General features: G+C 40.5%; 1 protein-coding gene and 1 long non-coding RNA gene across 2 annotated transcripts in view; one reads left to right on the top strand and one right to left on the bottom strand.

The window, feature by feature from the left end:
- Nucleotides 1–1579: 1579 nt before the first annotated feature.
- CIMAP2 (ciliary microtubule associated protein 2) overlaps nt 1580–16071 on the top strand; it is a 32569-nt gene continuing 18077 nt past the window's right edge. Inside the window, exons 1-4 of the mRNA XM_088153981.1 lie at nt 1580–1637; nt 8267–8354; nt 10247–10417; nt 11657–11779. Of these exons, the coding sequence (XP_088010107.1) occupies nt 1588–1637; nt 8267–8354; nt 10247–10417; nt 11657–11779 (432 nt within the window). The 5' untranslated portion in view covers nt 1580–1587. The remainder of the gene's footprint in view (nt 1638–8266; nt 8355–10246; nt 10418–11656; nt 11780–16071) is intronic.
- On the bottom strand, nt 4582–7605 carry LOC107326601 (uncharacterized). The gene is made up of 3 exons (XR_001560225.3): nt 7371–7605; nt 5208–5327; nt 4582–4826 (listed from the first exon to the last, which is right to left on the bottom strand). It is a non-coding gene; the product is annotated as an uncharacterized LOC107326601 (long non-coding RNA).

Here is a 16071-nt window from a genome sequence, read left to right as displayed (position 1 = left end):
TTTACAAAGTACTGGGGACTTTTCAGGGAAGACACATGTGACTCTGAAGTCTCAAGCTTGTCTGCAGCTATGTTCCAGAATATTAAGTTTGGGACAAAGCAGTGTATAACTTAGGATGAATAATGGAACAGGGCAGGTTATGATTTCTTGCTCACTTATTTTCCCAGAGTGGTCATTAATTCCCAGGTTTGTGTTTGGTTCTGCATTTTGTTGGGATGAGAGAATCCTTGATATTTATTTGTGTTGCAAGTCGTGAAGGAAAACAATAACTCTATTGTCGTATAGCACATTTGCTAACCTACATCAAAAGTTGTCATTGCATCCCAGGTTAGAGTAACTCCAGCTGTCAATTCTCTTTTCAGTTCAAAATGAGGTGCGGACTGGAGGGTCCTGCCACTGCTTCTCTGCCTCTTCTATAACTGAAGAATGTTGTATTCTGAATGCTGGATTGTAGGCCCCTTCAAAAAAAACCTGCCAAAGTTCTTTAAATGTTAAATACTACGTGTTTTAGAATATTAAAATACCAGGCTACCAACAACATGGCATGGACTGGGTTATCTGAGAGACCACCTCTCCCTGATCACATCAGCCCATCCTATTAGATCTGGCAGGGAAGGTATGCTACGGATTCCATCAGCCAGGGACTTGTATTTGGTGGATCCCAGGAGGAGAGCCTTCTCTGCTGTGGCTCCCTCCTTGTGGAACACTCTCCCCCCGAAGTTAGGCTTGCCCCTTCTCTGCTATCATTTAGGAAGTCCCTCAAGACCTGGTTATGTCATCAGGTCTGGGGGTCTTTGGAAACCGGAGACATTCTTAGATGGCTCCACTATGATTGATATTCTGCTCTCTCCATGGGGTTTGATTATTTTAAACTTTTTGATAATATTTCCATTTTAACAATTCCATTTTATCTTTTTATAATGATTGTTTTTCATTTATGTGTTGTTTTCTTAATTGTTATACACCGCCCAGAGTCGCCTTGTCTGAGATAGATGGGTGGCTCTATAAATGTGACAAATAAATAAACATGATGAAGCATTATACGTTAACCTGACCTTGCTAATACACAACCGTGTGTTATTTCTTCAATGTGTATAAAGAAATCTGAGATCATATGTTTAGGAGGGAATGGTTCATTAGCATCAAGACCACACTAGCTGAAAATTATGAGAGTTGTGTTCTAATACTAGGGACCGGCATGATCAATATAAATCACCGATGTGTTACAGAAGAAAGAATAACTGTGGTATGTGTCCTTCCTGAACATATCCATGGCATTCTTTCTGCTACCTTTTCTTTGCTATTACTTTAGAACTGCCATCCTGCCAAGACCAGCTGGGGAGGATCTAACAATCTCTTCCAACCAAAGTCCAAGATTGAGTCAGAATAGCTGCCAGCAGCACTGACAAGCCTTTGTGAACATAACTGGTTGCCCTGAAGACACACCCCTGTCAGGACCATGGAAACAGAAGCTCCAGCGTCCAGTGTTGTCATGGCAGTAAAATTCCAGAGCCATTTTCTGCTGCAGCTGCCAATCAGGAAAGTGATCCTTCTTTTTCTTTTCTTCCAGATAGCAGAAGATGGAAGATGGAACCAAAGGGCTTCACAGGAGCCCCCTTTTGGACTCAGCAAGCCAGGTAAGGACAACTTCAGCAGGATTCAGGGCAGGTGCATTTCTCTCTCTCTCTCTCTCTCTCTCTCTCTCTCTCTCTCTCTCCACACACACACACACACACACACACACACACATCTCCAGTAGGTAAGCTTCCTTTGTATTACCAAGCCTTAACAAGGATCATACCTCAAAGATGTGAAATAAGAGCAGGTAAGCATATGCAGAAGCATATGCGTAACTACTCAAGCCACCATAATCTGGACCAGTAATAGCTTCCAAATGCTCTTTTTTAAAAACATTTTTTAAAATCCTGCCTCTATTATTTTTGCAAATAACTCAAGGAAGTGAACATACCTAATGCTCCTTCCTCCTCCTATTTTCCCCACAACAACAACCCTGTGAGGTGAGTTGGGCTGAGAGAGAGTGACTGGCCCAAAGTCACCCAGCTGGCTTCCATGCCTAAGGTGGGACTAGAACTCACAGTCTCCTGCTTTCTAGCCTGGTGCCTTAAGCACTAGACCAAATTGTCTCTTCAAGGGCCTGTCCATGTACAGTACATTGCAATGGTCCCATTGGGAAGTTACTAAGACATGAGTGAAAATGAGAAATGCCTCCTCTTCCAGGAAATGTTGCAACTGGCATACAAAATAGATCCAATAGAAGAGAATATATGTAGCTCAGGGTTGAACTGAGTGAAATGACTTCAAGCAAACAACCAAGCTCAAGAGAGCACCAGGACTCCACACAAAATAGAGAAGTGCAAAAGCCCTGTTTGAGCAGGAACTATGGGTCCAAGCGGATACCCTAATTGTGGACCTGCTCTGTTTGTAGAAGTGCAACCCAACCCTAAACTAATAGTGGAATTAGTAAGCTTTCAAACCTAAAGCCACTCCATCTTGCTTGGATTGAGTCTTAACCTACTCCTCCCCATCCAGAGCCAGACGGCCTCCAGGCACCTGGACAGTGCTTCCACAGCATCACTTATTTAGCCAGTGGCAGAGATGTAAAGTTGGATATCATCTGCATGTTGATGAAACCTGACTCCATGCTGATGGATGATCTCACTTAGTGGTTTCATGTAAATGTTAAATAGGAGTAGAGAGAATGTTGAGTCCTGTGGCACCACACAATTGAGAGATGTAGGGCTCAATCTCTCAATCTCTCCCCTTACCACCACTAATAGGAACCATCCCTTCAGAAGAGTAGAGAACCATACAAGAGAGTGTTCGCCACTCCTAGTTCTTGGAGGTGGCTCAGAAGGATACCATGATCAACAGTAGAGAAAGCTACAGAGATCAAGCAGGGCCAGGAAGGTTGAATTACCTTATCCCTGTCCCACCAGAGATCATCAATAAATGTGATTAATGCCACCTCTGTGCTGAACCTGTACCTGAAACCTGACCAAAACAGGTTCAAATTTCCTCCAGGGCCATCTGTGGTGGCAATCCAACTGCTTTGTCTAAAAACTTTCCCCAAAAGGGGAGGTTGGAAATGGATTAATAGTTGTCCAGTATGCCTGGACTGAGCGATAGTTTCTTGAGAAGGGGAATCATCATCAGCTCTTTCAAAGAAAGGGGTAACACTGCCTCTCAAGGTCATGTTCACCACTGCCCTGTTTCAGCTACCCATCATCTCCCTGGAGGCTTTCACTAACAGGAAAGGTAGTGGTCCAGACTGCAAATGGCTGCAGAGAATCCTTTCTGCTTCCTCAGGATTCACAGGATCAAATTTATCCTAGAAAATATTTCAAGACGAAGCCTCAGCCATCTCCCCTGGACCTGCCTGGTTAGTATCTAACTCCCAATGAATCTAAATGACTTTACACTAGATATTCTTTACAGAAGCCCTTTAGGTATTTCTCTTGTCCATCCCTGCTGGACAGAAATATGAGGATGCAATAAGAGCAGAAAAATATCGACATTTAATTGCTCTTATCAGCATGGTATAAGCCTGAATATGGACTCTTATCAATGCTTGGTCAGAATCACTCCTTATTTTACGTTAGTGGTGCTCTAAGCATCTCCTGGCTTTGTTCCTCCCCTGGAGCTCCTTGGAAAACCATGGGATGCCCTTGGCTTGCAGTCTGGGAGAGGCCATACAGGTACAACTTCCTTGTTCCAACAGTGGTTTAGGTCTTGATAGAACTGCCTCCCCAAGCATCTTCTGGAAACTGAGCCATTCCATCAGATGTCTGCATGCCTTGCCCTGTGAACCCATCCTCGCTAATAAAGACTCACATCCAGTTATCTGCCAGAAAGTATCTCTTGATACCAGCAGAATCTCCCGAATGACATTTGCCACCTGACCTCTCCTCTCCTGAGGTTGCAGCTGATGTAAAACCTGAAACTCAGTTGAGCACACCTGGAAGAGGGGAATACCCATCCCCTGGCTCTATTCAGGTTTTGGTAATACAAGCCAGGCCTACCGTGCCGAGGCAAGTATCAGGTTTAACCCAGGGAACTCCAGGAGACCATGCAGATTAAATCCAGCAAGGTTTATTAGCTATAACCTCTATCAAGAATCTTTCCAGACTGGAACTAGTTCCCAGGGTCAGTCAGTAAACACAGCCTGCATTCTTCAGGGAGGTGTCAGCCTCATCCTCTTATCTCTTCTCTGCGCTTCGGGAGATGAAAGAAGATTCTTTATTCCCCGACTCTGGCCTCCATAATTCCATTTTATCACAGCAAGCTTTATTAAAGGCAGACAAGGCATTCAGCAACACCCTGTCCCTTTAGTCCCATTCCTAGATAGATCAAGGGACCCAAGTGCCATTGTGATTTGTGTTCTTTATATTTATATATTCTTTATATATATATATTCTTATATATTTCTTTATATATTCTCTGGCTCCCTGAAACCCACATATGTTATCTTTTTTCCTGATATAACATGCTATAATTAGAAAAACAAAGGATCAGATTGGCTACTCTGTGAATGAGTGCAAAGAGTAATAGTATATTATTTTATTTATTCATTCATTTATTTATTTATTATTACATTTATATGCCGCCCATCTCCCCCAGGGGGTGACTGTATGTTGACAACACAGGCTTAGCAGAGGCTCCCTGCCTTAAGCTGCTCTGGTTCTTCTTTCCCCTTGTAGTTCCTTCTTCCCTTTGTAGCTGTCATTCTTCATTTTGTTCTGTAGCAGGGCCGGTTCAAAGAATTTGGGGTCCCTCTGCTACACACAGTTTAATATTGCAAATGGATTCTTGGAAAGTGAGAGGGAAGAAGAAAAGACAGAGCTTTAGAGCAAACAGTGCTTTGCATTGACAGAATGATGTGGGATGAGAGCAAAACAGAATGAAACAGCATCACTCATCAGTAAAATCCTGCTTAGAATTACTCTGTTACCCTGATCTACCTGTTGGCTGATTATGGAGCAATGGTGAAAGTGCCTGCCCAAATCCCGTTGGTCCAAGGCAAACACAAGGTGCTCTCTTGGGGCTGGAGCAGTGAAGACAGACAGACATGATCTTTGCATTTTGTGCCCTCTAATCACTCACCTGCTGCCATGCTTAGGGTCCCCCCACTTTTCTGAAGCCCAAAGTAGCTTCATCTGATGCTACCCCTTAAACCAGCCCTGCCTTACTTTTCATAAAACAATTTTTGCAAGGAGGAATCATGAAGGTCCTATCTCTGTCGTGTCCTCCAGCAGGGTTAGGATGCCAGTAAACACCATTCTGGGCTCCTTGTACTCCCAGTCTAAAGTCTGAAAAAAATGTACATGGAAATTCTATGTAAGAAGTGATAACTAATAATAAGGTCACCTAGATAGGTTTATCAGAAACATTCCAACTTCATGCTGTAATTTACACTGTGTTTGCCTTTCTTTGTCTTGTCTTTGTAAGGTAGTAGGCCAAAGTTATATAAGCTCAGGGCTGCTCAGCTAGCTGCCAGGCAACTGTAGTTGTTTGCATGCTTAATAAATTTATGATGTATCTTCAAAGTGATTTGGCTGATTTTTGGTCACAACACATGGAACCCAGTTTGAAAAATCCTGCTGTAATGATCCAAACGATTTAAAACATTTTTATACCTTGGAGTTGGAATATGTTGTATGTGTGTGATTAGAAGAGATGGCTTTGGCTTTGAAGCCAAAGCTTGAAATGGGTTGATGTTGTTATTTCATTTATGTCCCATCTTTTCTTCAGGAACTCAAGGGGTATACAAAGCACACCTTCCTCCTATTTTATTCCCACAACAATAACTCCAGGATGACTCCTACCAGATAGGATTCCAGAAGCCTTTAAAAACCTGACTTTTTTCCCAGGTCACTGAACCCTTTTGGGGTGTGTTTATGTAGTTTGTCTTGTCCAGACATAGATGATTTCTTCTATTCATTATTGCTTTTACTCTTAAAATTTAAGCCATCCAGAGTTGCTCCAGAGTTGGGCAGCCAAATTTAAAAGATGATGATGACGACGATGATGATGATGATCATCATCATCATCATCCTTGTGCATTGGGCTGAGAGATAATATCTGACTACAAGTTACCTGGTGAATGTCTTGGTTGAGGGTAAACCTGAATCTGGGTTTCCCCGATTCTAGTCCAACATCTTAATCATGGCACCACTGTGGCTTTCATCATAATACTTTTAGTCCTGTTGTTTGATTGTGGTTTTTTATTTAATTACATCAACTATTTGGCAGTTCTTTTCCAAATTACAGATCTAGGAGGGGACAGAAAACCTTTAAAACGAAGATAGGCAGATAACCTCTTGTTATTAATAGGAATATTAATCCCTATAATTAATATTAATAAGAAATAGTCATTATGTTACTAATATTGCATTGGTGGGCATGGCATGAATGGCACCACTTACAAGTGTTCTTGGGAGTGTTCCAAATTCTATTGGATAGTCCACTGTGATTTCTCAATTTTGAAATAGCTGATGCAACAAGTATGAATGATAATGGCCACCATAGTTTAAGAAAAGAGTACTTAGCAGGGAATGTATTAAAAACAGAACTCTGAGGCAAATTATATATAGTTACAAAAGCAGAAGAGGGTGAAGAGTTATTGTTATCACCCATTAGCTCTTTTAGATTTTCAAGGTTTACTCACAAAATGTTTTAATCACTGCAACTTAAATGTGGTGTCTCAAATGCTTCCCAAATGCATTATATAGTAGGTAAATGGAACTGAAAATAATAATATTTTTTCCAGTTATTTATTTAAAATAGTTTTCCTATTTCCTTGCTTAAAAATGCACTCAGCATAGGATATATTTTATAGCAGCCTTCCTTAGCTCGACATCTTTAGACATCTTGCCCTACAAATCCTATCACCACAAGCCAGAAGGCCAATTTCTTCTCATATGTTTGGAGAGTATCGTGTTAATGAAGCCTTCTGTATAATAAAGTCCTAAACACATGGATTTTAATGTAAATGTTAATGTAAATTACTAAATTACTATGTTCTATCCAATGTTATGTGAAAGAATTGCCGCTTGTACAATGACACATTCCTTTCTCTCTTTCTTGCTGCAGCCCCATGTCTATACACACTCAGATATGCTTTGTAGATCCCCAGTGCTCTAGAGCAGATTTGAAATAAGCATGTGAAAAAGAGAGGAATCAACTCTACCAGGCAGAGATAATTGGGTAAAATTCTGTATTCAAATCCTGTAAATCAGAGTCAGCTCAGGAGCAACCACATGCAGGAATATTAGACTATACCTATTAGTAGACTTCTAAAACGGTGCTGGGTCTAGAATGGAAGCCCCTGGATAACGAATTACATCACTAACCTTTGTCTGTGCTGGCTGGAGTGGTGAGCAGCATACAAGTTCTTCACCTCATCCCGATCCTGTAGGGTTAAAACCTCAGTACTCATATCGAACAACAGATTAGAAGTCGACTACTTCCTGCTTTTACTTCCCTTATTTTATCAGAGTGATGTGTGAAACAAGCCACAAATCTCTCTCTGGGTTAATCAGAAGTAAAGTTTTATTGGAAGCGTTTGCAAAGGCTGGTGGAACTCAAAAGCTGCAAGCTGGAGTCCACACTGAAACACAGATTTCAGCAATTTTTAAACATCTCTACCCCCGGCCGTAAATCCCTTCTTGTTTCCTCATTGGCTGAAGTACTCCAAGTTACACTCTACATGACTGCCTACTTCCTATTAACCCCCTTCTACAGACCCCTACATACTACATACTACATACATTACATGTTCATGGTAAATAGGTGATTAGCTATGCGGGGTGTGGTTTTTGTTATGATAATGAAGGTTGGGATGGCAAGAGTTCACTCATTCCTAAAAGATCTCTGCTAAGTGTCACTTTAGACAGGTCAAATTGCTCCAGACTGGTTTTATTACACCTTGCTTCATCCCAGAGATATCTCCCCCTCCTCATTTCCTGTGCCCCTTGGGGCTGCTTGGAGATATCATGGCGATGTCTCCTGATCTCTCCCTAGTTTGAGGTAGAGCATTTGGCAGCTAGGTACTTAGTATTGCAGCTACACTCTTAGCATGCTCAAGTTACTATTCCTTCGTCAATAATAACAGATATTTTATCCATCTCTCATAGTGACTAGGTAGTTCTTGTGTCTAAAATGTTAACAAAGGCAAAAGAAAGATATTTTCATTTTTGGGATGTTATTCTTCTGCCTGTGCATTTTGAATGTGTTTTCTCTTGGATAGATTTGATGTGTCAGCCATTTATCCTGATGTCAAGAAGCCCAGTACTTTTCTACAGGCCCCATACTGCAAGAGCGTCTGTTCAGAATTGGTGAGTTATTTATTTATTTATTTATTTATTTATTTATTTATTTATTTATTTTTCAAATTTGTCACCACCCATCTCACTGCACTTTCTCAGTGCATCTTACATCCACAAAGTAAAACTGTTTTTCCCAATTTCCTATATATGTGCTTGACAGAAAAATACAACTTTCACAATAAAAAACATATTTCTAAAACCTAATGCAAATATTTTTGAACTTCCCTCCTATATAATTTTATGGGACTTTCTGATTCACAGAAATGTGTGGGAAACCTACAAAATCATCATCATTACTCTCCAAAGCGCCATGCATTGGGATGTCCTTTTCTGTCACCTCGCACACTCTTGTGTGCAAAGATCTCATCCCTACCCCAGAAATTCTTCTCTACAATATAATGTCTTTCTGCTTCTTCCATTGGCATCCATTTGTCCATTCTGAATTTCCAAAAATAGAGGGGCATGATCACTAGTTCTCTACCGCTTGGAATACAGTAGATGCAACCATATCTTGACTGGTGTTTTACAGAAATCAAACAGAGAAAGCAGAATAGGCATATCAGCTAAGAGAACACAACTAGAGAGAAATGTCTGGTTAGGCCATAATGTATCTGGCTTTTGCTTAATGTCAGCCCTTCAGGGTTGACCAAACTAGGAAACCAAAGTCATGGATATTTATAATACTGTTATTATAAGGTTATAATAACAGAATCTTTCCAGTAGTAATGTATGGCTGTGAGAGCTGGACCATAAAGAAGGCTGAGCGCCGAAGAATTGATGCCTTTGAACTGTGGTGCTGGAGAAGACTCTTGCCAGGAGGTCAAACCAGTCAATCTTAAAGAAATCAACCCTGATTGCTTATTGGAAGGATTGATAATGAAGCTCAAGCTCAGATACTTTGGTCACCTAATGCGAAGAGAGGATTCTTTGGAAAAGACCCTGATGCTGGGAAAGATTGAAGGCAAAAGGAGAAGAGGACGGCAGAGGATGAGATGGTTAGATAGCATCACTGAAGCAATGAGCATGAAACTGAGCAAACTCAGGGAGTCAGTGAAGGACAGGAAGGCCTGGCGTGATATGGTTCATGGGGTCACGAAGAGTCGGACACGACTTAACGACTGAACAACAACAAAAAACAGAATCTTGCAAGTCTAAATACACTTCTCCTCTCCCTCGCTTTATCTTTGGGAGAACTAGGAAGGGTCTTGCCTGAGACGCTTTCTCAGGTTACAATTCTGGCCCAGACTCAGATTTCTTTTATCAGACCATTGTCTTGGTTGCAGTTTTTCCTCCTATTCCTCAAGGTTATTCCTTCTGTCTGTTACACTTAGTGTGGTATGAAATGTATCCTTTTGGTTAAAAATGTTAGGTTCCCTCTGGGCTAGAGTCAACATAGGTTCCTGCAAAAAAGGAACAGATGATGACATATATGTCTATGTATTACCATGACATCACTACCGCAAATTACATAATCACATCATTGATGCAATGATCTCATAATGCATGTGTGGTCATCATCATGGCTTTTTATAGATATTGCTTCTCAGCCTTTTGGCTAAGATCAAGTGTAATTTGTTGCTGTTTGATGGATATCTATGGATTCACACATCATACTAAGCCAAAAACAAACAGTCCACATCATGGTTTAGCAGGCAATAGTGTACACTCGGTCATAGAGGGTACCTGACATGCTGTAGATGTTATGGACTCTGATTTCTATTACCTCTGTATACTAGCCATTCTGGCTAGCTTGATGGGAACAGTAGTCAATAACATCTGGGTGGCACATAGTTGTGGAAAGCTGAATTATAGCACTTTGTACCTGATCTAGCTCTGGTTAGTCTATTTTTCAAACTGTATCTATAAATGAGGGAACAATATTAATTTCATTCTTTCTTTAGAGCCGAAAATTAGGACCAGGCACTTATACGATTGAAAATGGAAACTTCAGGTCTACTATCTTGCAGAAGAAGGCATCAAGCTCTAGCTGGGCAAAGGCTCAAGAGGCAGCGAGACTCACTCAAATGCCACATTTTAAATTTAAGGAAATATGCCAGCAGGAGAAATTTCGGGTGAGTGGATTCTATTTAGGTCCATGGCCCTGAGTGCTGATAATGGGCTTTTCCGTGCATTCCTTGAACCAGTAAGGACTCAAAGTGAGCAGGGTAATAGGACTGCTTGTGCTGGCCCCAGCCTGTAAATTCCTCATACTGTATATGCTTCAGTTTCGGGCTCTAGCGAACACTGATAGCAAGGCTACCAGATCTGTCTGCAACATCGACTGACCACTAGATGGCAGAAAAGGGCTCTTAAAAATTCCATCTCTTTACCATCAGCTAGTAAAAATTATCAGGATTTTCTCAGCAGAGACCTGGTAGACTTACAGTGTAAGGTGGTTTTACATGCATTTACTTGAACATGAGTAGAAATATATTTGGAACTGCAGATCCTGCTTGATCAGATAAGTGAACCATGAAGGGGGCTATCTACTTCAGTAGAGCTCCATTCCAAGATTGTTTAGAATTACATCAAGTCTTCCCCTTTAGGATCACCATGTTGTTACCCAGTGATGATATATCCCTCACAGCAACATTAGAATTCAAAACAATGAATCCCATCTATCTGTCCATCCATCCCACTTCTCTTGTTACCGTATTCTCTTATTTGGCCCACTCAACAACAGCAGATGTTAAGGTAAAGACCCTCAGAAAGGTAACTTGTCACAGTGCTGTGAAATTATTCTCAGAAATGTACAAGTGTTATTAATAACTTTTTTACTTTGCTCCAACATTTCTGAGAGTTTTGTTCAAACTCTTCTAATTTATGTAAAATTCTGCATTACACAAAATTAACTAGCTATGACCTTACATCTAAGGCTAGAGTTAGTTGTTGGTATTTCTTTACTTCCAGTTAGTGGTCATTCCAATTCCTGCATTCCAGATATAATCCCTACAACACATAAGTACAATCCACTGTTTCTTTGACCACAGATCCCTGGCAAATACATTCACCTTTCAGCTGATCATCTGGACATAGGGGAACAGATTATTAGAGAGGAGAGGAGAAAAGATTCAGCACTCATCCTAACCAAGATGATTGTTTCCCCACTGTTATTAGGAATGAGGAAACAGTAGTTGTGAGCAAGAATGCTAGGGTACAAAAATACATTCACTACAATATGTATATGTGTATCTCTCTCTCTCTCTCCCTCTCCCTCCCTCCCTCTCTCCAGCCTTCCTAATAGTAGAGGGCTATTCAAGAGATGGGCATCCATTTTCTCAACCATATTCTCATGTTTATTTTTCTCCAAGAAAAGAAAATTGGGACCTGGGACTTACAATTATACAGATTTTCTGGAGCTGATGGAAAGACGTCCACACAGTATTAAAGGAATTTGTGATACCGGAGAAGTGAGATTTAAAGACCGCATCAGGGTATGACCTAATTTTTATCTTTGCTAGAAATGATAATTTGAAGAACATTCAAAAGAAAGAAAAAGTTAGACCAGTTTACCCTAATCCATGTTGTTGGATTACTACTCCCATCATCATTACTAGCCAGCTTGGCCATTGTCCATATACTCTGTTACCCTCAGGATGGCTATCTGATAAAGGATCATGTAGTTCAGCACGTTTGAAAGATAGTTAGCTGGACAAACCTGGACTACAGTTTCTTCATAAAACAACCACTGAGAAATAAATATTTTTGCACATTGCTAATTAAAACATGGGGAGATGAGATGGATCTGGAATAATTCATTATAACTGCAAAAAACCTGAAAATAATTTGGGATCATAAGTGAAGAGCAGCAATTTCCAAGAATACCAACCAAACAAAACAACCAAAAATTCATGTTCATAAGCTAATATAATTTGTTGAACATGTACCTTTTTCATTAGTTCTTGCTGTAAATTTTAGAGCACAGCTCTAAAAATAAGGTTATTTTAAAGCCAGCTGGAGATTATTTATTTCCATAAAGGAACTTGCATTCATAACATCTGCATTATGGGACAATGAGACTCAGTATATCCAATATAGCCAGTGATCTGATGGTGAGATGTATATTTTTTCATGTTATGGTCCAGGTTTTACACAATGAATCTTATTTTCTGAGTTTGCACTGCAGACTGAACCATAAACAAGTTGGGTTCACACAACATAGTTGGTTAAAATGGGTCCAGGTATGAACCATGTAAACACAGCCACTTCCAACAACCTAGAAGATGATGGGTTGGGAAAGTACTCCTGTGACTCTCCAGTTCAGCAGGAGGAGGAGAAGCAGAACTTACTGTAGTGTAAGAATATGGATGTCAAATGCCGGAAGCTAGAATTTCTCCCTACACTCAGAAGTTTCACTGCATTGCCATCTAGCACTCTTGTTCCTAATCCAGAACCTAGTGCCTTGGTATTTTAAATTACAACTACCAATAACCACCAGAGAGCATAATTAGTGGACAGGGAGTATGATAGTTGTATTCAAAAACACCTGGAGGGTACCTGGTTATGTATTTTGGGTCTAACTAATCTGAGGTAGTGACTAGACTCAGGTATTTTGCATACTAATATGACAATGGATGTGACAATGGTGGCTAGAAGAAAGCAAAGGTGTGCAGGGACACCCTTTGCTTTCTTTGGGCTGATCTCTCCTCTTGATAGGGAAAACATATCCCACCACTATGTTTTCCCCATCAAGAAGACTGCTGGTGAAGGGACAGATCACTCTTGCTATAGATCTGAGCTAATTGTCTGGGAAGAGTTTCTTCTCTCATTCAGCCTGCATTGTCCTCCTTCACTCTCTTGGCTCATCCAGTTTCTCTTCCTTGGCTCACTCAAGGGCATGGAGCAAGGCTGGTCTGTTGGAATAACAATGGCAGGTGGCATCTGCAGCAAGTGGGGGAACAATAAAATAGATTAAACCATGTGATAGAAGCCCTGGACCTATTGTACATGTATCAACATTGTGTGTGTCTACAAAGGGGTGGGGCTTTGATTGCATGGATATTAACACCGTCTTGGATTTTTTATCATGTCCCTGCCACTCCACCTAAGTGTAAATAAAGAGTTAGTTTCAGCTTACTGCAGTAAAATGTAGAAGAGCAGAGGTCAGTCAGGTACCAACCTAATTTAGCAGTTCTGTATTCATCTTGCCTAGCAGTTGGATAATTCGTACTACTCTGGCATGAAAATATAAAAGTGTTAGCATATTCTCTACATTGTTGTCCATAAATATACTGTGATTGCATGGCATACTGGACCACGAATGAGCCAATCACATTTTAACCTAGAGTATTGTGCAATCCCAGAAAATGAGAGTACAGTAACACATGAATCAATGACAGCTACAGCAAGCTGCAATGATGCAAAAATGGCAACACGCATGTGCAGATAAATTTATATGTGATATAAAACCTGCTCTTATATACTTGTGTCTTGGCAACTGTCATAAGGGTATGAGGCACATAGTTATGTCATGATGCATATTTTTCACTTGTCCTATTTTGCCCCTCCTGTCATTCAAGCCACGACTCTGATCACAGCCTTTGGTGTTTTGTGTCTAGAAAAAGCTTTCTTGACTAACTGAATCCAGCTTGTTTGTTCAGGTTAAGTATCCCTGATAAAAGGGACCTAGGACTGGCATTTGGGTTACAGATTGCCCACTTCCATCATAAAATAATCTGAAACCCACACTCTTTTTGTGAAATCTCTGCTGGCAAATCTCTACCTCTGAGTATGTGTTGAAGAAAAAGAAAGGACAAGGCTTGAAGGAAAATATACCTCTTTTATTCCTGGTGCTTTTAGAAGCTACTGCCAGGTAGACGGAATGCTTGCTCAGCAATTAAATTACATTTCTTCATCAGAGCAAGATTGAAGTCAGTAACTGCGAAGCAAGAGTGACTCATGGTGGATTAGTAGGTGAAAAACAACTTCTTATTACCACCATTCTACTTGCTAGAAAAACAATCAGATGTCTAAAACAACTGTAACTGCAATTTTTTCCATGTTACTAGAATACAGTTATCTGACTTTCCTATGGTTTTCTCAGGAATATTTTAATATTTATTTATGGTTAGCCTTTCCCCCGTCTGGTACCACTAGCTGTAATGTGATAGTCCAACTCACATTGGGGATGGCTGTGTCCCATTAATACATTCCAAAAATACTTCACCAGGAAAGTCTTGCAGGCAGGGGTTGGGCAAAAAAGTCAGGATGACAGCTATGGACCCACAATCTCAGTCCTGCTCCTTTTTTATATATGCATCACACATGCAACGCACAAAAAAAAAGGGTGGGATTTTGATCTTAGGGTTACAATTGTCATCTTGAGGGTTTGTTTTTTTTTTATCCTCTTCTCTCTGCAGACACTCCTGCACATCACTGTCATCATGGTAGCAAAGTTGGTATTTGCAATATGAATTTTATTATTCTGTATTTGTGAGTCCAGAACCTGAAATGCATGCGTTACTGAAGGGAAATCAATATATAGCTCTCTTTCCACTCACAAGGGCATGAACTATTTATTATGCAGGAAAAGCTAATAAATAATCTTCAGACCAATACTTATCTAAGCACCAATGGATGAACATAATACGTTTCTCCATGGCATGGCTTATGTCCTTGTCATAGCAATATAATAAACAGAAATCCAAGAAATAAACCATTTCCTATTCTTCCATAGTCTCTATTCACACAGCATGCTTAAGAAGGCAAAGGGTAGTGTAAACATACTTTGTAAACACCATAACCCAGTTAGCAGAAAGGTTAGCAAGGATTACTCCTAACACCAAACAGCCCTGGGTATATTTTAGGTGAAACCATGGTTTCCTGGTGAGTAAACAATGAAACCGAATCAACTCTTGGATAGTTATCAAACCTCATCCTGTCAGTCCTCTGAGAAAAAAAGTCGGAGCTATAAAAAAGCTGAAAAAGCAGCCTTCTTCACTGCAGAACTCATCCTCAAGGCCTGCCAGTGCAGAAAACCTCTGCCAAATAGTATTGTCTGTGGCAGCGCTCAAACTATGTTATTCCTGTCTGCCTGATCAATGGGAAGGGACTATTGATGTACTGAAACTTTGCTTGTACTCCCCTGCCAGAAGGAATCATGGGATATAGACAGGTCTAAAAGAAGTGGGTGGATATTCAGTAATTCCCCCAAGAGAGCCACTTTGGTCTAGTGGGGAAGGTACCAGGCTAGACAGCAGGAGACTGTGAGTTCTAGTCCTGCCTTAGGCATGAAAGCCAGCTGGGTGTCTTTGGGCCAGTCACTTTCTCTCAGCCCAACTCACCTCACAGAGTTGTTGTTGTGGGGAAAATAGGAGGAGGAAGGAGTAATCAGGTATGTTCGCTGCCTTGAGTTATTTATAAAAATAAGAAAGGCGAGATAAAAAAAAATCTATTTCTTTTTTAAGTAGATTGTGTGAAAAGCCATAGAAACATATAGTGAGAAAGAACTTAGCACACCCTCTGATTAGAAATCCAATTTTAGCATATAGCCCTTGAGTTAAGTATTTCAAACAACTAATTCCTGAGGTTGTGTCTTCCATCACTGAACAGCATTTGTTGTTAGGAAGTTTCCTTGAACTTTTAGAAACTTTTAGAAACCATTACAGTAATCTTACAGCCACAAGGTCTTGTCCAGGGGAGCACCAGAAAACAAGTCTGCTCCCTCTTCTGCATGCCTGATCTTCAGTTATTTGAAGGCAATGATAGAGTCTTTCTCCAAATTGAA

The sequence above is a fragment of the Python bivittatus genome, unplaced genomic scaffold (assembly GCF_059951505.1).
Source record: "Python bivittatus isolate LINGU-HERP-01145 unplaced genomic scaffold, Pbiv_v1 ctg000700_np1212, whole genome shotgun sequence".
NCBI lineage: Eukaryota > Metazoa > Chordata > Lepidosauria > Squamata > Pythonidae > Python > Python bivittatus.
This window is presented reverse-complemented; position numbering and strand designations above follow the sequence as displayed.